Source organism: Emydura macquarii, unplaced genomic scaffold (assembly GCF_026122565.2).
Source record: "Emydura macquarii macquarii isolate MOO-44397 ecotype Brisbane River unplaced genomic scaffold, CSIRO-AGI_Emac_v2 contig_1597, whole genome shotgun sequence".
In the NCBI taxonomy this organism is placed as follows: Eukaryota; Metazoa; Chordata; order Testudines; family Chelidae; genus Emydura; species Emydura macquarii.
Genome location: NW_027131734.1, coordinates 2,434,207 through 2,459,567, shown reverse-complemented (window position 1 = coordinate 2,459,567; position 25,361 = coordinate 2,434,207). Strand labels below are relative to the sequence as shown.

Below are 25,361 nucleotides of genomic sequence, written 5' to 3'. Positions count from 1 at the left end.
TAAGATCTACATAGTTATTTTTTTAAATATCAGATCAATTATTTTTGTTAATTTTCTAAAAGTTACAAATGGTCAAAATGATAACCCATCATAATCAGCACTTATTTTTGCAGCCTGTCTTACTGGCGGCTGGATTCCAAAGAGGCAGCCTGGATACCTACATGCCAGTGCAACCAGGATTTCAACAGTGTCAATAATCTTTGTTCATCATACCAAAAAAGCAGAGTGTCAGTGTACTCATGGAGATTCATTAGCATACAGGCTCACTGTGCTTGCTAACAAAGCATGCTTTGGTATATTCTAGTTTCCCAGTATGTTTGTCTGATTTACCACTGACAAAGGCAGTCAGAGAAAAATCTGTCCCCTCTTCAGTGAATCAATAACCCATGAAATAAATCTTAGGGATTAGTGTCTGTAGTGGCAAGAATTTAAGTAATTCAAAAGTAGTAATCATTTTGGATAGTGTGCCTTTCATTCCTTTTGTTTTTCTTTTCTATTTGAAATAATTGATTGGTAAATGAATTACTGCAACTATGTTTTTAAATGTCTAGGGCTAAATCTTCTCTTTAAATGCACTTTAACTGGTTATAGTATTAAATAATTATTTGCTCTATCTTTTTGGTGTGGGGAGGAGGGGAGTTGGAGGAGAGAAGTAATGTACAAGCAGATGTGCTGCTAGATCTACAGGCTTCTGCCAACCATATGGCATCTTAAAGAAAGATGGTTGGAGCGTCTGGATTAGCAAAGAGTCGGGATGGAAAGCCATGTGTCGTGTTGGTACAGGCAGTTGTTTTAGCTCTCTGTAAAAGGCTTCAGGAGATTGTGTAATGGAACAAATGGTACTGCAAGCCTAGTAACAGCCTTACCGCTGCTGGAGAGGCAATTGGCCCCCAGGCGGGTACTGCTTCATCCTTGCTTGTTGTGGTGTGTGGGTTTTTTTTTTCCTTATTATGTATTCTTTTAATGTACTGGAAACTTGAAGACTTTGAACTTTTTAACTAATAAATGAGCTACTGGTTTTTTTTTTTTATTTTATTTTTAATAATGAAAACATAGAGCTCGCCTCTGCTTGAAATGAGGAGTTTGTACCGTTCTGCAGATTTGCTGCATCCTTGTTGAATGCTTTGAGAATTGAACCATTGTCTTTGTGGCTGCTGCCCATATTCTGGGGGGAACTGCCCTCTCCAAGTTTAATTTGATTAAAAACAAGATTAGGGCTAACATTGTGCTTCATGGCTGTAACATACCAGCTTGGCATTCACGTTATGTTTGACAGATTGCTCTTTTTGCAGTCAAGGAACCTGCTTCCATTAAGGGTAATGGCAGAACTCCTATTCTCTTTAAGGGTGCAGGATCAAGCTTATGGTGGCATTTGCACTCAGGCTCACCTTAAAGGACTCTTCTATAGAGTACATCCCAGCTCATGTTCTGTGTGGTTGAGAGAGCTGTTGTTTGTAGAGGTATCATATAAGTTCTCTATAGCTGTTTTCATCATATCATATATACTGTGGACTTCTAAACATTCCTATATATGCAAAGACCAGTCTCTTAAGTATTGCATTTACAGTTAGTGTTTCATTGATGCCGTTATTTTCAAGGAAAGCTACAAATCTGAAGGGGGGGGATTATTTCATTTGGATAGATTCTCTTATATATACTGTTGGTCACACATAATTTCTTATATAAGAATAGAACATGATGAACACATAAATATTCACCAGTAGATAAAATCCTTGTTGAGCAGGTAGCATTCTTGTTTTATAAACTAGAAACAGAACATTAACTATAGATTGCTCAGTGGTCTATGGTTCTCCACTGAGAAGGTTTAATCAAAATGCCTTATCTGAAGTTGAGGCACATGACTTGCAAACTGTTGGTCAAATGTATCCTAAAAATTATTTAAATGTAAACTTTGTGTTTAAAAAAAAAACATTTTGTAATTTATTTTTGTAATGCTCAAAAAAGCTGCTGATTTGAGAGTTCAGGAAACAGAAGCCATCTATCTGCAAACAGTTACAGCATAGGGATTAGAAGTGCATGTTTCTCCCCCAGCCTCATACACCCCAACCTGCATGTGTGCTTCAAAACTGAGCTGAAGTAGCTACCCTTAGGGCTGAGAGTTGAATTGATTTTCTAGTATTTAACCTTAACTGAGACTTCCAACAGCAGTGCCCCAGGTGCCATGAAAGACTATCAACCTATTTCACATGGACACCACATAGCCATTACAGGCACTACTGACTGGAATCAGAATTGAACTAGTGACTGTCAGGTGAAAGGAACTCTGACTCCAATGCCAATTTTCTGATCCTTCAGATCCTCTAAAAGCAGCATTTTTGTTCTCCAGTGTTAACCATATGAGCCACTCAGTACTGCACATTCTGAAAAGTTCACATTTGGCAATAAAGATGTCTGAATTTGGGCGCTATAAAAAGAAAATTTTATGAATCTGCTCAGATTTCCCAATAATGAATTATGAAAAAAGTATGTTTGTGATGATGCACCGGTGTCACAGTGTACTGAACCTGGAAGTCTAAGTGTCTGATTAGCATCAGACAGACCTGTTTCTGTGTCTGCCTGTTTATCTAATTCTTTTCATATGTATATCTTTTTTTAACCTTTCTTAGAAGAACAAAGATCAATTCAAGCAGCAGTGGCTGCCTTTTAAAACCTATTAGGTAGGCCAAAGCTTGCCAACTTAACTCTCCCATTGCTAATATTAAGGTCAATGAAATTATTTGTGTGGGAGCTAAATCCACCTGAGGGGAACATGGAGACAATCTGGACTGGGGATGGAGGAACAAAGATCTGTGTTGGGACATGAGAGGAGTGCAGTTTTGTTGGGGAAGGTGGTTGAATGAGAGTAGAAGCGAATTGTTAGGTGAGTTGCAGGTCTCTGCAAGTGCTAGATGGGGTAAAGCATATCAAAACTTAATTCAATAAAATATCAGTAATGATACATTATTAAAAACCTGGTTAACTCCCATTCAGAGACTTTAAGAATGCTAGACTGTATACTCTACCAAATTAAACTGTAGAAAGCAAGGAAATAATCAGCTACGCCATTCTACTCTGACCTTAAATGTAATGCACAAAGGCACATACATGACTATTTCAATTCTGTGATTTCACACTCAAAATACCATCTTCAGAACACTCTAACATCATAGATCATCCATTCACATACGTTTTCCTAAACTTGGCAGGCAATCTGACACTACAATACCTCATTTACTTACATTCCCCAATATAAAACCATGCACAACACTGCCTACACTGTAGTTTATGAAAGCCATGTTAACCCTGTAGTATTCATTAAAACACATGAACACATAACTAGACAGCAAGGTGAGAATTCCAGTGTAAGGTGCTTGGTCAAGATGAGGCTTTGGGTGCACGTGGGCTGTAGGTGATGGGCCAGGACGTGGCTGTGTCCATTCTGCCTAATTGTTTCAGTTTAAAAAAAAATGGAAAAATTGAAATCTTTAATTTTGATAATTTCAAAATTAGTCAGTTCTTTTCTGTTTGATATTACCCTGTTTCAGCATTTCCTTTACTATTTTTTTAAATAAAGTGATTTTGTCTGAATGAAACATTTTGTTTGACCCCAAATGAATATTTTTCTTTTCGATTTGCCAAAAATTTTAAATAAAAAATTTGGTTTTGGTTTCACCAAAAACTATATATTTTGATTGCCAAAGAACTGAAAAGCTATTAATCACCCAACTCTAAATTGGGGTGGAGTAGATAAACTGATGATTGGAGTGTATATGGAGTAATGAATGGTTTAACTGCTTATTTCCTTGATATTTATAGTTTTTGCTCATGGACCATGCAGTGTAGCAACCTGAGCACTAAGTAATAGCTTTTATTTATTAATTTTGAGGGACTGTGTAATTATTAAATCAGGAGACCTATTGCAGACAACCAAATTAGTCCTGATCTACTAAATCTTTACTCGCAGGAGTAGTCCCATTCAAGTCAATGAAAGTATGTTCATACCACAACTGGGAAATTATTCCCAGCCCAAATAGACTGACCCGTGATAGCTCTACTTGAGTTAACAAGGTAAAAATAGCAGCGTGGCTATTGCAGCATGCTCAGCGGCTTGGGCTAGCCACCCAAGTCCAAGCCCACCCAACCCGCTGGGTCTGAACTTGGGTGGCTAGCCCAAGTTGCTGCCAGCATCATAATATCCAGACCACTCTTTTTAGTGTGCTAGCTCAAGTCTGTCTATTTGGGCAGGGAATCAGATCTCCCAGCTGCAATATAAACATACCCTGAGGCTACTCACGTTAGCAAGGACTGCTCATGAGTGTAACGGTTTGCAGAATCAAACCCTTAGGGAGTAAGTGAGCAAATACAAAAATATCATTGTTACATCACAATAAGGTATCTTCTGTAATTATATTGCCAATTGTAGTTAGTTGTGATTTATATTTCACAATATCCAGGTAAATATGTTACGGTATATGTTGAAAGTCTTATTTCTACTCAAATATTTTTCTCTTTATTCACCAAGACCCAGATTTTTAGAGATTTAAGCGTTGCTGCACTCAGCGTCGCAGCACCTACCTGATTTAGGAGTCTAAATCTCATTTTCAAATGGATTTAGGTACTTAGGAGCCTAAATCCTGTCAACTGTTGCTGGGATTTAGACTCCTAAGTACCTTGCTCCGTTTTGAAAATGAGATTTAGGCTCCTAAATCAGGTAGGCATTGGGACATAGCACAGCAATCCCTAAATACCTTTAAATATCTGGGCCTAAGTCCTTGCTCCTACACACAGTACCAAGGGAGTATTTCCATGGAAGTCCTTGTTGTGAGCAATCTGTGCAGGAGTGTTTGCGGGATTGGGCTCTAATGCGATAATCAGTAATGAGTGTCCCAGTCGTTAGTGAGAAACTGCAGCATTTTACATCTCGTGTGTGAGTATGTGTAGGAATAGCTATAGATACAGAACGCAATGTAGAGATATGGAAGCTACTATATATATTGTCAGTGCCTGCAGTCCTTCGGCAAGAGTTTGGGCTGAGTAACCCTGAGTAACTGAGTTTCTCTAATTTTCAATATTAGATATGACTGAAGCAGTTGTAGCTAAAGTGCACCATCTTTCCTATTAGCATTTTTTAAACTAAGACAGCGACCAAAAAAGTAAAATAACAGAAGTTGATGCTTTTATCAACTTTTTTTACTTTAAATGTCTGATGTCAGTTTGGGCCACAAGTACATTATGCTCATGCCATTGAGTAAACAGAGTAAAGAATTATCTTTTAATTCTGTGCAGCATGTCCAAACACCACATGCACTGTCTGTTACATGTCACTTCTTATGAGGTTCATGCTGGGAGGTTTTTTTAAAGACAAATGTTTCTGAAGGAAAGAGTTCAGCTTGGGCACATTGCATTAGTACATCTCACTGTCTCTGAATAAAATGAGAGTGATTATTCTTTGCAGCCTGAAACTGGTACTTTATAAAGGTTCAAGTATACTGGTAATTGGAGAAATATGAGGGAAATTGAAATGTGCAGCAGAAACAATGAAAGCAACAACAAAAACCTTCCAAGGAGAAACATTAGTACAAGAAAAAATGTTTATCTATCTTGTTAAAGCATAAAGTATAAAGCAGATCATTTATTCTTTGTCCTTAACTGGTCATGTTCCTATTGATATATCATCAGGATTTGTTTTTCTGTTTGAAAAATCATGAGCGTATGGAATCCTTCATGTATCAGGCAGATACTAAAAGCAGAGAGACGTGAACATAGATTACATCTTCAGAGTAAAGCCAGCCCAAAGTTCCTTATTCTCAACCTATATCTTACTACTTTGAATCTCCTTAAAGAGGGGAAACGACATCTTTTCCTTCCCCAGCACAGTTATTCAAACGTAAGTGGTGTTATTGCAACTTTCACACATCAAATGTATGGACACATCTTTTAACTTTTAATCTCCTTGATCCTCTCAAAGCCCAAGAGGACTGAAAATGGCCATAATGTCTGTTTAAACCCGCTGCTACATACCCCACTTTCCTTCCAGACTACTGGCTGATAATGTCACCTCTTCAACATTCTTAGCCTCTCTAGACCTGAAGAATGGATCCAAGCCTACGTTGCTCAGGAGTGATCTATTTTGCTTAACCTGTAAGACCAGCTGTGGAAGTGAAAAATAAACGACTAGATCTAGAAGCCAGGAATAAAATATAAAACAAAAGATGAATTACTATTACTAATTAGCCATTAATTAGACCCCATCTGTTATAGTCACTGTGGCACGAGAAGGCCATTATTGTTTTGGAGACATAGGGTGTGTCTGAAGAATTGAACATTTGGAAGGATTAAGGGAGCTTTGAATTTCTCACTGTTAAAAGGCAATTTGGAGGTGACCTATTAGAAATTTTCAAAATTATTACATAAAATGGGGCCTGGCTAAGTACAGGAATTAATAATGAGATGTGTTTGGTTCCAATCCAGCCATGATGGTAGTAATCAGAATTTCCTACCCATTGGCTGTTGGATGCCTTACATGGAAAAAGCTTTATCTCACCTGAGTTCCTAGTAGACAAGTGTTCAAATTTCCAAAACATCACCACATGTGATAGTAATTGGCAATCTTTCCATAAAGAATAAAGGGTAAAAGCTTGGCCCCATTGAAGTAAGTTTGACGCCAAATTGTTTTTAAAATGTCTGTGATTTTGGGGTGCCAAATATGAGACAGCTGGGGCCTGATTTTTTGAGTTGTTGGGTGCTCAGCACTTTCTGAAAACCCAGATTTAGGTGTCTCAAGTTGGGCACTCCAAAATTGAGCATATTTTTAATGTTGGGCCGTAACTGCCCCATGCCTCCGTTTTCCCATCTCTACAATGATACATTCTTATTTATGTACTTTAGAGGGTTGTGTGAATTAGTTAAAGTTGTAAACCACAATGAAAATATAAAGTGTTTATGTAAGTGCTAAGTATTGTTATATTATTATTTATAGGTGGTGCAGGTAGCAATGCCTACAGTTAAAGTGGCTTGACTCTTCCCATTTTTAGATGTTCATAATTTTGCCAGGCTTTCCAAAAATGTTTGGAATTTTTCAGCTAAAACAATTCTATAAATGAAATTAAGGAAAATATTTTGTTTTACCTATGTTAATTTTTCCCCCTTAAAACTGTTGATAAGCTCTAGCACCCCATGCTTTGGAACACAGACTTGAAATTTGGTGGGGGGATCATCATGGTGTTATCATTTGTCATCCCCATGATAATCTGCCCAAATGTGGCCTATTTATAAGCCTCTCAAAAGATTCAATTCACACCTGTTTATTAGAGACTTGTTAGAATTTAGCAGCTAAATTCCCTAATGATATGGAACTGAGAGCAGGGAGGCTTTCTCTTATGCGGTCAGTGACCCCCTGCTGGTGCCCAGGCAGTGGAAGACAAGGAGGAAACAGCCTGACTGGAATGCAGCTAGTTGGGGAATGGGAGCTGGGGGTGTTGGAGGTGGGGAGAAGCAGAGTGGAAAGAGGGGGCAGGAGTCAGAGGATGGGGTGAAGCAGAGGAGAGAGATCAGAAGTGGTAATGAGGGATGTGGTTAGGAGTAGAAGGGGAAGGAGCTAGAGGGTATATAGGTGAAGAGTGGGATGTTGGAGTTGAGGAGCCAGGAGGAGAAGGCAGAAGCTTGGTGGTGGATAGGAGAAGAGGGAGGGGACAGGAATTGCGGTGTGACTGGGGCAAGTGAGAGTGGTGGATAGGAGGGAAGAAGGGGACAAGGACAGAAGCTGAGGTGAGGAGGAGAAGGTTCTATAATTACTGAAGGTTGGAAAGGTAACCTTATTTCTGGCATTTCCTAACTTTTGAGTGCTGACTCTGCAAATTTGGTATTCTTTTATAGTGGTTTTTTCCATGTAATTATTTAGTAAGTACCTGGAATTTAAAGCACACCCATTTTAACTCGCACATACTAGTAATTTTGAGTATCTGATATACCTAGTCATGTCAGGAATGTCAGTCCTGTTACTGGTACCACATAATCCAGTACAACCTGACACAGGATGAGTCCCTGGCAACTGTGGAAACCTCACTGCTCACTGAGTGATGTGGGGCATGCCAGACATCCACTGGAATGAAAAACATTATCCATAAAAGAGTATGTCCATCTATTGCTGCTGCCTTGCAGCCAGCTCTTGGCTGAATAAAGTCTATAGGGGATGAAACCCTGAACCCAACCCGCTGAGATGTTTGGTACTGTAACTCAGCTTTGTATTCCAGCATCTCTTACTGTTGTGCTGGCTTCCAGATGTCTTGGACTCAAGCCCTTGGCTCCAGTCAGTACCACTGAGAGGGGGACTTTGGTCCTAAGGCAAGCTCTTCTTCCTTATTTTCATTGCAAAAGGTTTGGGTACGATAGTCACACTCTTCATACTTACTTGTTGGAATGTAAGGGCGATATGAGGTGGTATGTGAAATGACCTGGAGGAAGTCAATAACCCTAGAAAGTCTGCCATAATCAATAGAGAGCTGGGAAAGTTTGACATTGATGTGGATGCTCTCTCTGAAACCACACTAGCTGACACAGGCTCTCTGAGCGAGATACATTATCATTTTTTTTTTTGGCTGTGGAAAAAGGAAACACCACCACTGAACACAAGGTGGGTTTTTCAGTCTCATTAGCTTCCAAGGTCAAATGTCCCATTGCAACATCAGAACATATTTTATTGATAAGAATATCTCCTACAGGTGGCTTTGCCAACTTCATCTTTACATATGCCCCAACACTTTCCTCTATTTCTGAAGAGAAGGACTTGTTCTATCAGCAATTTGACAATGTCATCAGTAAGCAAACATGGGGTGAGCTACTCTATTGAGAAACTTCAGTACTAGAGCTGGCTCAGATCACAAGATCACACTGGTTGCATGGAGTGGGAAAAATTAATGGTAATGGGGAAAGATTACTGGAACTTTGCACCAACGAAGGACTGTGCATTATCATCACCTATTTCCAAGGTGGTCATCATTGAAAGGTCTTGTGGAGACACCTGAGATCTGGGCACTGGCACCAACTGCATTTAATGGTCACCCATAGAAAACACCTGCTCTCTATACTTACAGACCATGTGCTTGTCTGCTGCCAAATAAGGCTTTCACTACAGTTTTCCATCATGCTAAACACAGCTGTTGCCCACACATGAATATCAATAATACAGAAGACTAAAACGTGTTTCTAGTTCACTCAGGGAAGCTGTCGTCAGTTGCACCATCCCTGAATGCTGATGCAGTGTGGAACACTCACATGTTAACCTCAGAGCAGCCAAGAGCACTTTTCAATGAACAGCAAAGTAATGTGCTCAATCATACTGGCTCAATATGTGCAAGAAGATACAAATACCCTTTGAGAATGGAGATCAAAGAGGTACGTATGATGGAATAAAAAAAAACAATAGGTCCTTTAGCCAAGAAGATTGCTCCACTCAAATCTCTTAATGGTATCATCATTGACAGAAGCAAACAGATGCAGTGCTCTGTGGAACAGTATCATGAACTTTATTCACATGAAACCACTGTTTCTGAAGCAGCATTCAATGTAATCCCCAGGCTCCAGACTATCAAAGAGCTTGATATAAAACCAGTTATAAATGAACTTGAAAAGGGAATCATCTCTCTGATATCAGGAAAGGCCACAGGGAAAGATGGAATTCCAGCTGAAGGACTGAAACAAGAAGATCTGGTTGTGCTTAAATATTTGCACAATGTCTTGTTTGTTGGAAGGAAAGAGGGGTACCACAAGATGTGAAGGATGCCAACTTCATAACATTGTATAAAAATAAAGGCGATTGGAGTGATTACAACAACTATAGAAGAATCTCTCTCCTAAGTACTGTGGGCAAGGCATTTGCACAGGTCATTCTCAACAGACTGCAAGTCCTTCCCGAATGCATATATCTAGTCAGTGTGGTTTCCATGATGGTAAATCAACTGCACGAAAATTGTCAAGAACAAGGAAAATCTCTCTATATGACCTTCATAGATCTTAAAAAGACTTTCGACTAGTTGGTAGAAAATTGCTAGAGAGAATTGGCTACCCTTCAGTACTTAGTCTGATTTGATCCTTTCATGATGGCATAAAAGCTACAGTCCAATATGATGATGATCAGTCTGAGAGCTTTGAAAATCTACAGTGGTATCAAACAAGGCTGTGTTTTGGCACCAACTGTCTTTGATCTATTTTTCTCTCTGCTAGTTAGTTATACAACAAGAGTTCTGTGGCTCCTTAAAGACTAACAAATTTATTTGGGCATAAACTTTCGTGGGCAGAAACCGATTTCGTCAGATGCATGAAGTTAGTTATACTTTCTCATGTAGCACTGAAGATATAAATCTGTATGCAAAATCAGATTGAAAACTCCTCAACATTGAATGTTTAAGAGGTTTAACCTTGCTTTTTTCTGTGTTGATAGAAGAACTTCTTTTCACCTTTGGCGTGGTGCACTCTGCACATAGTGAAGAGGAGCTCTGAAAACTTTGCAATAGCTTTGTGTTTACTTGTGATGAATTTAGACTAACCATCAGTCTAAAGAAGACAATGATTATGGCACAGGGTGTGTTGACTGCACCAGAAGTTTTAATAGCTGGCACTATGTTAGAAGTTGTGCATGTGTTCTGCTATTTAGTATCAAATATATTGGATAACCTAAATTTTCACATCAGAAAGGCAGCCACCATATTTTGTCAACTGACCAAGTATGTGTGGGATAACAGGAAACTGGTAGTGAACAGCAAGATATGAGTTTGCCACACATGCATCCTGAGCATGCTGCTGTATAGTGAGAACTGGTCCACCTATAGTAGGCATAAGAGAAGGCTAAACACTTTCCATACCAGCTGTCTTTGTTGTATTTTAAATATCAAGTGGGAAGCCGAAGTTCCTGATACTGCACTTAAGAAAGCAAAATTGCCAAACAAACACAGACATCTTCGTTTGTTTGGCCATCCTGCACTGGATGGATGATGTATTCATTCCAAAGGACCTCCTGTATGGAGAATTTGGGGATGCTCCAAGGCCACAGAGCCAATCTAGGCTCAAGTTCAAGGATGTTTACAAGAGGGATTTGAAAACTTTCAACCTGAACACTGCAAACTGGGATGAAACTCCTAGCAACAAGCTACACTGGGGGTCTGTACTGCAGCAGGGAGGCAGAGTCTGAAGAAAAATGGTTGAGAAAGAGGGAGAGAGAAGCAGAGAGTACAAAAGAGAAAAGTGCAGCAGGCCTCAAGCATCTTCTGGCCCTGTTCCTTACACTTGCCTATCTGTGGCGAGGACTGCTACTCAAGAATTGGACTTTTCAGCAACTCATGATGCTGCAGTGTGATACACAGTAACTGAGCTGCTTTGTTGCTTACACCATTGTCTTTCAAGACAGACTGTTGCCATCTATCCATCCACTAGTAATTTGGAATGTCACCGCTAAAAAATTGGGATTGGGGAAGGGTAGAAATTTACAGATGGATAGTTCTGCTTTGTTTTCTATTATTTTACAATTGGCTTGTTTTTGGTGTGTGGTGGTGGTGTTTTTGGGGGAGCTTTTTTTTTTACCATCTTGTTTCTAGACTATGCTTTTAAAATTTATATTGTCTGTTCATAAATACGTGAGATTAACAAAGAGCTGATAGATTTCAAAATCTGTGTCAAATTGCTTAGATATTAGGTTAGATTATACTCTGTTACACCTTTGTGATTCAGGAGTGACACCATGGACTCCCATGGAGTTACTCATGCATTACCCCACTATAACAGAAAACAGCATCTCGTCCATTGCCTCTATTAAAAAAAAACCCAAATCAATTAAATGTTACAAAAGTGACATTAGAAATGAATGGGTTGCTACTTCACTTTCTGCCTAAAAAGAAAACCCTTTTAAATGTAGCTTTCTGTACAAATAGCATACTCTAGGCTTTATGACAAAACTTACTGACGCTGAAAAAGAAATGAATCCGTAAGCTGAATTTATGATCCACCACTGCTCCTCTAGCCTACAGTTACACAATTGTTACCATAATACTTATAGCTGTATGAAGACTCCCTTTTACTAAATGATTTATATTCTTAGCTGAATTCCTTTTGGCTGTTGACTTTATTTCCAAGTCACTCTGTTCAGCTCAATTGGTTGCTTTCAGTTACCGTGGCAACCAGCAGATGGGGTTCTTTGACAAGGGTCAGCGGGGAGGCTGCTGCAGCATAGGGGAAGAGCAGCTAAATAACACAGCTTTCAGCATTGACAGTTCTGCTCTGGCTGGCCAGGAGTAGTTATCAGATTACTTGTATTAAAACCTAATTAAGATGTGTGCCAGTAAATGCAGCATGGTTATTGGATTTGGTGATTTAGCTGCTGCAGGTTGCTGTAATTCAATCATACTACTTCAGCAAATTCAGCTATGCAGTAAACAGTAGAAATGTCTTGCATGCATCACCTGATGGCACTACAATAAGTAATCTTTTAATGAATCCACTTATTGGAGTCTAAGATCCCCAATCCTGGCCTTAAATTTGGATGCTGCCAGCAAACCCCAATAGATCAGTTTATTGAAAATAAATTTAAACATCTGGAAAGGGACTAACAAGCGCCATACCAGCCTCTCCTCTCTTTGTTCATAGTCATCTGTGGGATTGAGTATAATTTAGATTGTAAACTCCCCAGGGCAGGAACTTTTGATATATTTATGTCTAAAGTCAGGCCCATGTTGCATTTAAATATATTATAACAGAATACTATTTTAATAGAAATACTAAATACTTCGCTCATACAAAGATACATTTTTGTCTGGTACACAGAAAATGTCAATATAACTTTCTGGAATGTTAATATCATTTTGTGCACTGAAACTATTTTCTTTGGATGAGATTCACCCCAGTGTAAAAGGCCTGCACAAAATCCAGTGTGCTACCTACACTGAGCTCCGTGACAGCCTGAATAGTGTTCTCTATTAGCTGTGATTCTTTTTATTTTGATATTGTGCTTGCTAAATGTAATTTATGAGAGCTAAGCAGTATTGTGTCCACTTCATGGGAACTCACCAAGGGTACATCAACACTGCAAAAACAAAACAAAAAAACCCACAACACCACATCCAGTGAGCCTCAGAGCCCAGGTTGACAGATTCAGGCTGATGCTACAGCACTAAAAATAGCAGTGTAGATGTTGCCATTCGGGATCTGAGACCCAGCCTCCCCCGCCAGGTTTGAGTCCGAGTTCCAGCCAGAGTGGAAAGGTCTGTGCTATTTTTAGCACTATAGCAAGAGGCCCATGAATGTGAGTTAGTAAACCCTGGCGCTCTGAGACTTGTTGGCAGGTTCTTTTTTTTGGGAGGGGGGTCCTCCTCTTGCAGTGTAGGTGTACCCTTAAAGATTTAAGGGTATTTGTTGTGCAGAACATGGAGACAATGGGACTCCATCCTGCAAGGTGTATCCTCTCCTACTCCTTTGTAGGACCTGGCCTATCATTCCTGCCCCAAGGAGCTTAACATACTAACTGGGATTTATGCGTTGAGCACACCTTGCTACAAAAACAGTGCACTTCATATTGGGCCACTGCGAAATAAAGCTGCATGTACGTTCTGAATAGCACCGCTAAACAGGTGATTATTAAGGTTTAGAATGAGAATTTTTCTCTTTGAAACAAACTAATGCAAGCTGCAGTTCCTTATGTCCCAAATCTTGTTTCCTTTTTACTTTTTATGTAACCAGTTCTCAACCTGTGCTTATATCCCACACTGCTATCTTTTGAGTCTCGCTTACCTCTCTGTGTAAATTGGGATTTTTTGTAATATGAGGCAACAGATGGAGAATAATTTTAAGTGCATCATTTGTAGATGGGAGCTATTTCCTTTTGTCAGATTATGCTGTAAATGGTCTAAATGTAGAGTAGTGCTAGAATGGTTAGAATTTGTTTACATAACTGAACTGCATAATTAAGTAATATTTCTATAACTAAAGTTTTTTTCCTCTTCACTTACAGTAGTTTGTCTCTTTTAATTGAACTATCTTTCATATGCTTAAAACAAGGTATGCCATCCCATGTCGACAGACAATAAGGGCCTGATCCAGTAAGGCTTTAGGGCCACACAGGCTACCTGTCAAGTATCCAGTAGAATTTAAGATGTTGATTTTGATCTCTAAAGCCTCAAATACTCTGGGACCCACTTCTCTCCGTGCCATACTGCCAGAAGGGTGTCTGAGCTGGAGCCCACTCTTATAAGAGGCGGGGAGAACCGGGGGGCAGCTGGCAGGGCATTCTGTATGAGGGCTCTTTATCATTTCAGTTTGTTTCCTGTGATCCAAAATAGTCAATGTGCAAACTCCCATTGCTTGCTGTGAGGTACTGGGAGGCTGCTGGTGGGAGCGGGGGGGTTGTTGTAGAGCTTACCTATGTTTAGATGCCGGTGATGTTCATTATTGAGTAACGGAATGTCCCTGTGGACCCATGTTTTTAAAACAGGTCAAGGCACTAGGGCAAAGGAGAGGTTTGAAATGGAATGTTTATAAATCAAAAGAAATCAAAATAATCAACTGAACTCAGACTGAAGTTGGTAGGAGTTGGACCAGGCCCGTAGCACTGTCAGAGTTTAGGAACCTGGAGTCAAAAAGGTTTCTAGACCTCAAGATGCTCAAATGATAGGACAGAACTAATAAGAGATACTTTAGAGTTCTTTCCTTTATTTTCTTCACACACAGCCATTTATAATAGTAAACCCATTGCACCGCTAGAACTCTTCCTCCAGAGATTTCCTAAGTGCTTTGTAAAAAGGGGTAAATAATACGTACCCATAGCTGGGCATGCTAAAGCAGGGAGAGGTTATGTGACTGTCCTCAAGTCAATAGTGAGTGGGTGACAGAAGCAGGGAATAGAACCCAGCTGTCAGCTCTCCCCAGTTTGGTGTCATATCCTCTACTATGACACTGCCTCACAGTAGACATTGCTTCCTCTCTTGCACTGGAAGTGATATATTGCTCCTGGACGAGTGACTGCATCTGTTTACACAAAATCCCCACAATTGCTAGGTCCCTGAAACCACACAACCAGAGTAAAGAAATATATACAGTAGTGAACTTGTGTGTTAATGTGTTATGCCTTAGAAGTTATAGAAAGTGTGAGACTGTAATTAGCAGCACATTCTATACTATCAAATGGTCTCTTTGTTCACTTAGTTGGCAGCTTAAAACCAGCTGTCATGGTTTGCAGCTTGCTGGGTTGTGTTTACAGCTTCATTCTGATCTTCAATACATGGTAATACAGCTTTTAAAATCAGCTCCATGTGCTAACATGGTAATAGACATTGCTAAGCACACAGCAATAAAGGCCTTACCAAGAAGACAGCATCAAGCCCGTGTGTTCTGAAATGTGGCCTAGAAGTCATGTACAGCAACATTATGTCAGTAATCTTGAGGGGAAAAAATAAGACTATGGCACATAGCCTGTGGTTTTGGCATAGTCCTGTCGCATTTGTCTCATTCTTTTCCACCTGGTTTTGCACAATTTCTGTGAAGAAAGTAGGTTTTTACAGTCTCAGCCCAGGAAGTGTATATTAGTGCAAAAGCTGAATAGTGCAGTTCCTAAAAGCTTATGTATTCAAGCAAGGAGGCCACACGTAGAGCTGATGTCTGTAAATTCATTTGGTTCACGTATTTTGCACCTCAATTGAGAGATGGTAAAGTCTACATGACAAAATTACTGCACAGAAACTTTCATTCCGTCTCCAGTTTGTCATTAGCAATAGTTTAAGGATATAGCCATAGAAATTCAGCCTAGATTCTGTTGTCCTTTCTTTCATGTAGTCCCTGATTCTGCAAGATACTTAAGCATGTGTCTAACTTTAAGCATGTAAGTAGTCCCATTAAAGTCACATGTTTAAAGTTAGGCTTACTTGGAAGCCTCGCATAATAATTATGCAGGCCCTTAGTGACAATCATCCTGCCTTGAAGAACTTGGTATTAAAAGATCCAAGCCACAGTTTGAATCCATAAACATCTTAATTAAATTAAATTAATTAAATCTTAATTAACTAAACTTCATCTTAATTTTTTGCCGATCGTTTCCAGGGTTTTGGTTCAGTCCATCCTACAGGAGGGCTCACAGTTCTCATGTTCTGCTCTGGTTCAAAGTTCCAGCAAAGTTGTGGGGTGTTTTTGCTGTGGGGTGTTGGGCGAGGCCCATCTCTGCTACATCTCTATTCGTACTTTCCCTCAATTCATTTGATCACTGTGAAACTGCCAAGATGTCATTATTTTAAAAATATGTATCCTCACTATTTCAAATAGTCTTTTAAAAGCTGGGCATGTAGATCTGTTTCCTTACAAAATTGTGTTTTCTCCTTCCATGCACGCTGGTAGGGGTTTGTTTTTTGTAGGGTTTGTCAGAAGTGCTGATTGTGTGTGGGAATATTAGACACCATACTTGCAGTGGCCCCAGTTGGAAGGTCAGCATTTACTCCCAGTTACTGCAGTGGCATCTAAGAATTACCACAGTATTTCCCTTTGACTGTGCTACACAAGAAAGTATTCACTTGTTAATGGCACCCAGCTGTATAAAGAATGATGTAAATAGATAGGACAAAGGAGTCCCCTTAAGCTTTGTTTAGAACAAAAAACCACCACCCACCCAACCTGAAACCACTAGTACAGTAATAGATATGAGCTCTTCACATGTCTGCAGCACGAGTGCGCCTATGCAGAATACTAGAGTAGGTTTGTATGTTTCATGAACAGTGTTAAAGTAGGGTCTGCGTTTCTAATCTCAATCTGAAAGCGTTGCATGCATTATTTTGGCCAGATAAATGTAGATGTAGCACTCCTAATAGCATATGCTCTGGCTGTGCCTAAGACTTTATTGTTGCGCCTTATCCTGACTGGTATCATGGCTCAGACACCACTTGCCATATAGGTAGGCAGGTGATGCTATCTGTGTTGTAGTGGCCCTGTGTGGAACTTGTTCCCTCCTGATATCCATTTTGTACAGTGACTGTTTGTTTTTCTCCATATAGAGCAGTGTTTCTCAACCTTTTTGATACCAGTGACCGGCTTCCTATACTGTGTCAGGGAGATCTCAGGGACTGGTGCCGATCCACGGACCAGTCATTGAGAAACCCTAATATAGAGCACATTAGCACATAGAGGCCCTCTTTCTGATTAGGAACTTTGGGAGCTGATGCAAGACAAATAATAATCCCCTTCCATTCATCTGCTTTGTTGTTTAGTCTATTGCAGCGGTTCTCAACCGGTGGTACGCGTACCACTGGTGGTACTTTGCAGACGGCTGGGTGGTACGCAAGCTGTACCACGCCATCAAATCCGCTGCCGGAAGTGCCCTCCCACCCGCCCTTGGGAAACCCTGCCGCCGAAAAGGGGCAAACGGCGGAAGGGTTTCGGCGGAGGGCATTGTTCTGTCCGTGTAACACCCCCCCCCCCCCCGCCCGCCGCTGCCGAAATTACCCCCCCATCACAACCCCCCCCCTTTTTCCCCAAGTGGTACTCGGGGAAAAAAAGGTTGAGGACCGCTGGTCTATTGTATTGAGGATGTTTTTTGTTTTCATAATACATCATAAAACATACCCCTCAGGAAAATATCCATGAACTTGAGCGAGTGAGATGCTTTTGTTAAACACAAGTGCCAGCTTGTTTGCTTTTTACTTTCCTTACTGTAGGTAATAGCAGACTTTCCCTGAAAGAGAGACTTACAGGCCCCCTGAGTGATAAAGTGGCATTGTACAACTGTACTCTCCTCCAGGAACTGTACAAGTTAGAGAAGTTATTGGGTTTTTGTGACACAGTGGAAAAAGTGCCTGAGGCCAGTCTACTGCAGTGTTTACAGGTGTTGCACTTCTTGTGGTGGGGGCCTTTGATGTAAATTGGGTACTTGTTTTTCTATTATCGATCTGCTTGGTAGAATTCTATTATTTTTTACAATTTCAGATACCAATTTATTTTTAGCAACTTTTTTATATTTTCACAGTTCCAGGAAATTATGGGGGGTTAATAATAATTTAATGACAGATTGAGATTAAAAAAATTTAAGCTTTATAACCATCGCATGTCAAGCTATGCAAAGTAAATATGCTGAAATCAAACTCTCACAAGTTCTCAAATAGCATTTGTCGTACATTGCCTATCTGTGTCAGTTATAAGCAATGGAAAAAATTTTCTTCCATTTGTGTGTGTGTGGTGAAATCAACATTTACCAGTAAAAATCTAATCCTTCCAACCCTAATTACAGGCAAGGCCTTTGTGCATTCAGTATTATTCACCATCTCATTTGCTCCCTGTTCACAGCCTTCCACTGGGAATCTCTGTCACTGTATTCAAAGTTCATTGCCAGGTTTCAAAACATCTCTTCAGCCACATTTAGTTAAGACAAGTCTTATTTGGAAAGGCTAAATTAGCATTGCTTCCTATGAAGAGCATCAGGATTCAGTCTAGGTTGTGAAAAAGCAATATACCCAGGTCAGGTTTGATATGGTATCATGCAATTGGTGAGCTTGGATTTTAATAGCTGTTAATAAGTGCTGATGTAGGAAGTTTTGCCATGATGCCAATTCTGTTGCATTCAGAAGGCAGAAGTCCTGGGAACTGTAATATCCCGTTGATTACTCTCCTCCAGGAAAAGTGATGTGATATATGCGGTTCTAAACTACACGTACTAGAACGTGGGTTCTGTTCTTTAACTGATGTCACTTAATGGCAAACCTAATTTGTTAGCTCTTAAAGAGAAGGCTTTTAATTTTAAAAGTGCAAACATTTAAAAATGCTCCTGTTTAAGGGATGGTGATAATCTGTATTAAATATCTTCTGAAGAACAGTTTATATATGACAATAATGCTCTGCCTGGTCATGTTGCTGTACTGTTGCTGGTTCACATGAAAGTCCCTGTCATGAATTCCAGTTCCAGAGCCTGCAGTGTCCTATTATCTGTTTTATCCAGGTTATGCCAGCTTGACAAGCATTGCCAAACCACTGCCCAGCAGCTAGTGGAATTACTTAACAAACAAAATCAGCTCTTCAGAGAGAGGCAGATGCTTACAGAAGAGGTGCAGTTCCTGCGAACACAGGTACCATGCCAATATTGGGAACAAAATAAAAGAAAATCCTTGGGAAATGTTTTGCAGCCATCAAGAAAGATAAAGACTTTAGCAGTCTTGTTTCAAGGTGGTTTTCCTCCTTGATACATCATCAGAATACAGAAATAACTCCAAATGATTAAGAGGGATGGTAGGGCAGTTACAGTTGTACCCAAACACTGATTAAACCTACACTAAATTAAGAAAATGCTATGAGGTACATCTAAGCAGCACAAATAATTCTTGTCATTAATTCTTATCAAATCTTTGTTTCGCCCTTCATGTCAGATGATGGTAGACAACAGAAAATTTCTTATTTAACAGCATTAGCATGTAGGATTGAACCATAGAGCGATCTTTCAACTTGAAACTTAATCATTTTCAAAACTGTAGTTTCAATACGACTCCTGCCGCTGAGTCCCCCACCTAGAGTTGTGGTTTTGCAATCTAATTTCCCTCTTTTAAAAAAATGTTTTTGCCTCCCTTGTTGCAGAATGAAAGCCACACCCAAAGAGGGGAGACAGACAGATTGTACGGGGAAAACAGTGAACTCTGATGTCAGTGGGGCTCTGTATGGGCGCAGCAGTTCATTCACCGTAGCACAAGAAGTGGTAGGATCAAGGCCTTATTTATGCAGGGTTGCAGTCTGCAAGATATTGTTAAAAGTAACATTTTTCAGACACGGATTTTTAAATTGGATGCTACCCCTTTAATCATTCACTACTTTGGAAAGGAGGAAGAGAATTATATGATTTTTTTTTAAAGTAACTGAACTGCTGAATTAAATGGCTTCTCCAAATCTAGTACATAATTAAGCCTTTGTTTCTGAGACTAAAGTAAATTAACTGATTTGACCATATCACTATGATACAAAGCCGTCTGGCTCATGAACATAACAAGTTTCTGGGTTCAAACATTAAATTTGGACTTTCATTAACATGAACACGACCAAGAAAAATCAGTCGAGGAATTTGTAGTTCCAAACTGCAGCATGAAAGGAGAATCAGTGTTTTAATTATGGTATTTTTCACAAAAAAGTGGGCTAGCATTAGCGTATGAATGGCAAATACCAGGATGTTTTAACATAAGAGAACTAATTATAAATCACATACATTATCACAGTGTGGCAACCATGGAAATGTCTTTTTAATGCTGACTAGAGTAGCTGAGTTACCAATTTTCCCTACATCTAGAATAAGAAATACAGGTAAATCCGAGATAGCACGTATGTGTGGTAGCCTTGGCAAATTTAATGGCAATCACTGTCTTATCTGTAAGTTCTTTAGAAGCTGAAGAATGTTGCATAAGAGAAAATGAAATAACCCTACACAAAGGAGAGCCAGAGACACTCTGAAGTCCACTAAGGACACTAAGGACTCTGAGGTCACCAGTCTATTTTAAGTGGAAGATACTCAGCTAGTAAGCAGATGAGCAGCAGTACACAACCCTGACTACCTTCTAGATGTGCTGCTAACTAAATTGAATATTGTTACCATTGAATGTCTGCTTTGCAGTTGTAAGGATGCAGTTGTTAAACTAGGGAATGTGTTTCAGCCAGTAGGTCATAAAGTACTTTCAGTCTAGTGTATTTGTCATAACACCTCTGTGAAGTAAGAAGTAGTATCTCTATGATTCTTTCTTTTTTATATTTAATTTGAGAATGGTTGGAAGGAAGGGAGAAGGTTGTCTTTTTAAAAAATTATTCCTGCAAAACAAGAATTCTAACATTGCAGCTGACGTGTTTTTTAAAATAAGTGGATCCATGGGAACAGGAACACAGCCCAACAGAACTGTATGGTACAGTAGGCAAATGTTTTAAAGAAACAAAGGACAATTCGTTACAGGTTGGATATTTTAAGTCCAGATCAGTAAGTGAAGTCCATTCAGCTTCTTGTATTCTTTCCAATAATTTTGAGTTTATAGCACTAGTAATGCTATTTTAAGAGTTGGTCTGATGCTATAGTCCATATTTAATCTGATCACACTACCCAATACTTGCCATGTCCATAAAAAATAATAGTGAGTAACAGTGGTGCTGTCACAAAGCTGCAGGATAACATTGCTGATCTTAGCTGTACATAATGTGTAAGGTGATTAGTCCCCCAAAGATGTGCTATGCCTTAGTGCTTGTTGCTATTTTAAAATGCAAATAACCCAAACGTCGTATGGCATGGGGTGGGGTTTTTGTTTTGTTTTTTTTTTTTTTGGGGGGTGGTAGTGATACATAAGTGTTTCAGTAGGTAAGTAAAGAGCATTTTTGACAAATCACTTTAGCCACTTGCCTTTCTCAATGTTCAATATATAATTCATTAATCCCATTCTGATCTATCAGTAGCTGTTCAGATTGTTTCATAACTGGGAACAGCACTCTTTCTGATACATTTATTGTTGCATGTTTTATCTGCTAATTTGAATATGTGCAACTGAAATGTCACTAACTCCTTATTTCATGAGGAAAGTAGAGCTATGGAGCTCCCACATGATGCTGAGGGGGGGCCAGTAAGAACCTGGATGGATAGGGAGAAATGAGGACCAGTCACTAAAACTTAAGTCAGATTTTTACATAGATAAGATTTTAGGTAGAGACATTTATCTTGTGGTCTGAAATGAGGATTGAAGCCTGGTCCCTCCAATTATTATTCACTTTGTGTAATCCTATAGCAGAAACTGCTTTTTTTCCTTGTAGCAATTGCTGCATTTAATACTACATGAAAAGAGAGAGGTATCTTTAAAGAACAGGTTTACTTCTAATGTGGCTACATGTAAATCATCTCATTCTTGGACAGCATAGTCACACTAGCACCACTAATGCCAAGCTACACCCATTCATATTCCCAAGCATCATTACTTTTTAGTACACTGCAAATTCAATCCAACATTTTAAAGTGGCTAGCTACATTTCCATCAAGTTAGACTAGGGGGGGGAACAAAAACTGATTACATCTAGCACATGGATTTGATATTTGCCTTAAGAAGCAAGTTAATTCCATTACATTCTAACCCCCACTGTTAATATTTCCCTTATTCTTGGCATTCAAAGGTGACTAGGGCCACAAAAGTCTCTCATGCTGCCTTCCCTAGAGTGTTCTGAAAATCTCTTTGCTACGGAAACATTCGTACAAGCACAGATACATTTACAGGAGAAGTTCTTGTGATTTTAGTGATTGAAAAGAGCCATCGCGATAAGGCCTGGCCTGCCAGGTGTTCAAATACCATGGGAGATGAGGGCTCTTGGTACAAATCAGGTGCTACTACAAGGCAGAGGCACTTTCTAAATGCTGGAGAAAGGTGTCATATGCCCTACCCCTAAGCCATATACTTCAAAAATAATCTTAATTGTCTCCTTATGAGTGAGGGTGTCACTGTTATTTTAGCAAGATACTATAGTTCACAAAGCTGTAATGGAGATTCTGGAAGCATTGAGACAGAAATCATTATTTCGAAAATATTTGTTCCACAAGGTGTTACAGCCCAGCACAGAATTTTAACTCCCCAATCCCCTCTTTCTAAGACAGATACAGATTCAGTTTAACTAGCAACATTCCTTCTAATTTCTCTTTCTGCACAGTATCTCTCATATTTCTTCCTCTCATATAACTCAAAGCATGCTCTTTGCACTTGTCTCTCACATAGCTGCAAATGCATTAAACATTGTCAATTGCTTGGTACAGCACCCCGTCTCTGAGACGCTTTCAGGCCATGATCCTCATTGACATATAGATTAAGTCCAGAAGGGGGACCGTTATGATCATCTGATCTGAGCTGTAGTATAACACTAGCTATAGAACCACAGCCAGTAATTCCTGCATCAAATCTTTAACTTCTGTTTGAACTAGAGCATATCTTTTACAAATAAACGGATTCAAAATTAGAGTCCAAAGGCCACATGTAGGCTTGTATATAAGTGTCCTGATTTCAAAAAGTGCTGAGTACTTCTGAAAGGCCATTAAAATAGGTACCTAATCATGGCCTGTAAGCTCCCAGTATTATTGCTGGTTCTCCTGATTTGGGAGCACCAGCAATAATACTGAGATTTTTCCATACCCAACTATCAGAGACCTAGTTATGCTATATACAAGTTTTTTATTCAGGTAGACCCCTCTTTGACATTGTTCCTGGCACTGTATTGAGGGCCACATACACTATTCTCTTCCCTCAACCACCTTAATAGACTGCCTTACTGCCCATTTACCAGATTATAGGCTTCCCTAAACGGACCCCATCTTCTTAAATAGCAGAATTCTCCTGGCTTATTCCAGTGCCCTGTGAATTCAACTAATGAATTCTAGGAACAGCTCTTAAAGTCCTAATTACCTTATAAATGTCAATAAAATCTTCAGACATCTAAAGACAGAATAGCTGTTAACATAGCTAAGAACATTAGAAAGTGGTTAGAAATGTAAGTGGCTCTTTTCTCAATTTAATTTTAAATATGAAATGTCTGATCAAAGTTTGATCTAATTCAGTTTTTAATTTTAGATAGTTATCCTAGCTCAAATACCATTCACTGGACCACCATTAACTAAATACTGAAATGCAACTGTTTACAGACACACAATGGCTATGCTGCTTTTCAGCTCTTGCAAATTAGGCTTGCCACCAGAGGTTTCTTAACAGTACAGAGGCAGCTTCCTGTTTTGATACAGCAGTCCACACTATCTACAGTCTGAACAATTCCCAGTAAACAGTCTTTGGCACAAACCTGCCGCCTCTTTCCTGGAAAGGAGCTGGACCTTAGACGTGCCCTAAAACAAGAGCTCTTACTTACTGCTAAGCATGAACCATGTCTAGAGCTCATGGAGATCTTGTTTTTCAGGAATCAAATGGCTCTGTTCTTACCTCCTGTAAGATTTTTGATCTTGGAAAGAGGCAAGGACAGCAGGTCCACAGGAAGTACAATCTTTTAAAACAGCGTTCTGTTTACATAGCATTACCACATTCATAACCATCGATGAACTTCTTTTCTGAGAACTGAACCACAGGAAGAACAAATTAGAAATGCAAGTAATTCTACAGAACACAGGCTATTTATAATCCCATTTTTTATTTTTATCTTTCAGTTACCCTGTGTACCAGTCTGAATGCTGACTTGGTTGAAGCTATCCCAAAGCAATGTTTCAAGTGAAAGAAAACTCTTGCTGGTTAAGTTAAGTTGATTTACTTTAGCTGTTTGACTTGTTGCACTTAAATCATTAAACCTTTTTGAATGTAAGTTTGAAATAAGACTTCCAGCCTGTGAGTTTTCCAAAGTGCTTCCTGTGAAGTGGTTAGGCTCAGGGTCAAGTTAAAAAAAGCAGATGCACAGGATGGATTTAACATTTAGCTTGTGCAATTTTTAAGAAAATATTTTAAACTTATTTTGTAACTTATTCCAGCATATATGTCTGGTTATATATGTAAATGCCAATAAACTTACCTTGATTACCCGAGTGTGTCATTTTGAATTTGAGGAGAAGCTATGCAGTTATCTTTTGGCATATAACCACTTACTGGGCCTCTGTATAATATGCCTTCTCATTATTACCAGTTTTCAAGACATGTATCTAACTGGAAACTTCTTCTTTTAAACAGCATTGTACAAGATTTCTTCAATTAAGTTCTAGTCTAAGTGTTTTAGTTGAGGCCCTGAGCACCTTCTACTCCAGTACGAAGTCAGTGGGAATTGTGAGTATTCGGCACCATTCAGGATAAAATCCTTATATCCTAATGTTTCATAGGTGGTTAAACTGCTAACATATATTAGTAAATATGTACTTACAAAATACATACACAAAAAGTTGCATGGTGCATCTCTCTTTAAAATTGAAGTTCACATCACTTCCACAAAGCTGGAATAACCATCTATATTCAGGTGAACTGGGGAAGTAAGGTAGGTGAAATTCACCTCAGTACATGTTGTTGTAGCATCATGTATGAATCTGATCACATCCTGAAACCTCTTTAAAGTATTCTCTATAGTACATCTATGCTTAAGTAAAGAGAATGGCCTCATGTAATCATTACTTGACTAAAGTAATCCAAGCTGATTCAAAGCCTTTAGAATAACATACATGTTATTTATATACAACTAGTCCAAACCATTGCTACATTTAGTCAGTCATAAGAACCTTGCTGCTTTCTACAGTAGATGTTGACTTTCTTAAGCAATAGAAATTGGATTTCAAATTTGATAAATATACAACCTTTAACTTGACATCATTGAAATACAATGAGATTGTACAGTGAGGTAACTGGCCATCAGATTACATGTATGATTTTAAAAAGGGTCATGATATA

General features: G+C 39.2%; 1 protein-coding gene across 4 annotated transcripts in view; it reads left to right on the top strand.

Annotated features, from left to right (window-relative positions):
* SDCCAG8 (SHH signaling and ciliogenesis regulator SDCCAG8) overlaps positions 1 to 24,509 on the top strand; it is a 159,617-nt gene extending 135,108 nt beyond the window's left edge. For 2 of the 4 annotated variants that reach the window (XM_067555259.1, XM_067555255.1), the window contains 2 exons: positions 18,950 to 19,076; positions 19,579 to 20,881. In XM_067555259.1, coding sequence (XP_067411360.1) covers positions 18,950 to 19,076; positions 19,579 to 19,641 — 190 coding nt within the window. In that variant the 3' untranslated portion in view covers positions 19,642 to 20,881. Of the gene's footprint in view, positions 1 to 18,949; positions 19,077 to 19,578; positions 20,882 to 24,145 lie in introns of those variants that run through there. The other 2 variants (XR_010921246.1, XM_067555257.1) reach the window with 2 other exon arrangements.
* The last annotated feature ends 852 nt before the right edge of the window (positions 24,510 to 25,361 follow it).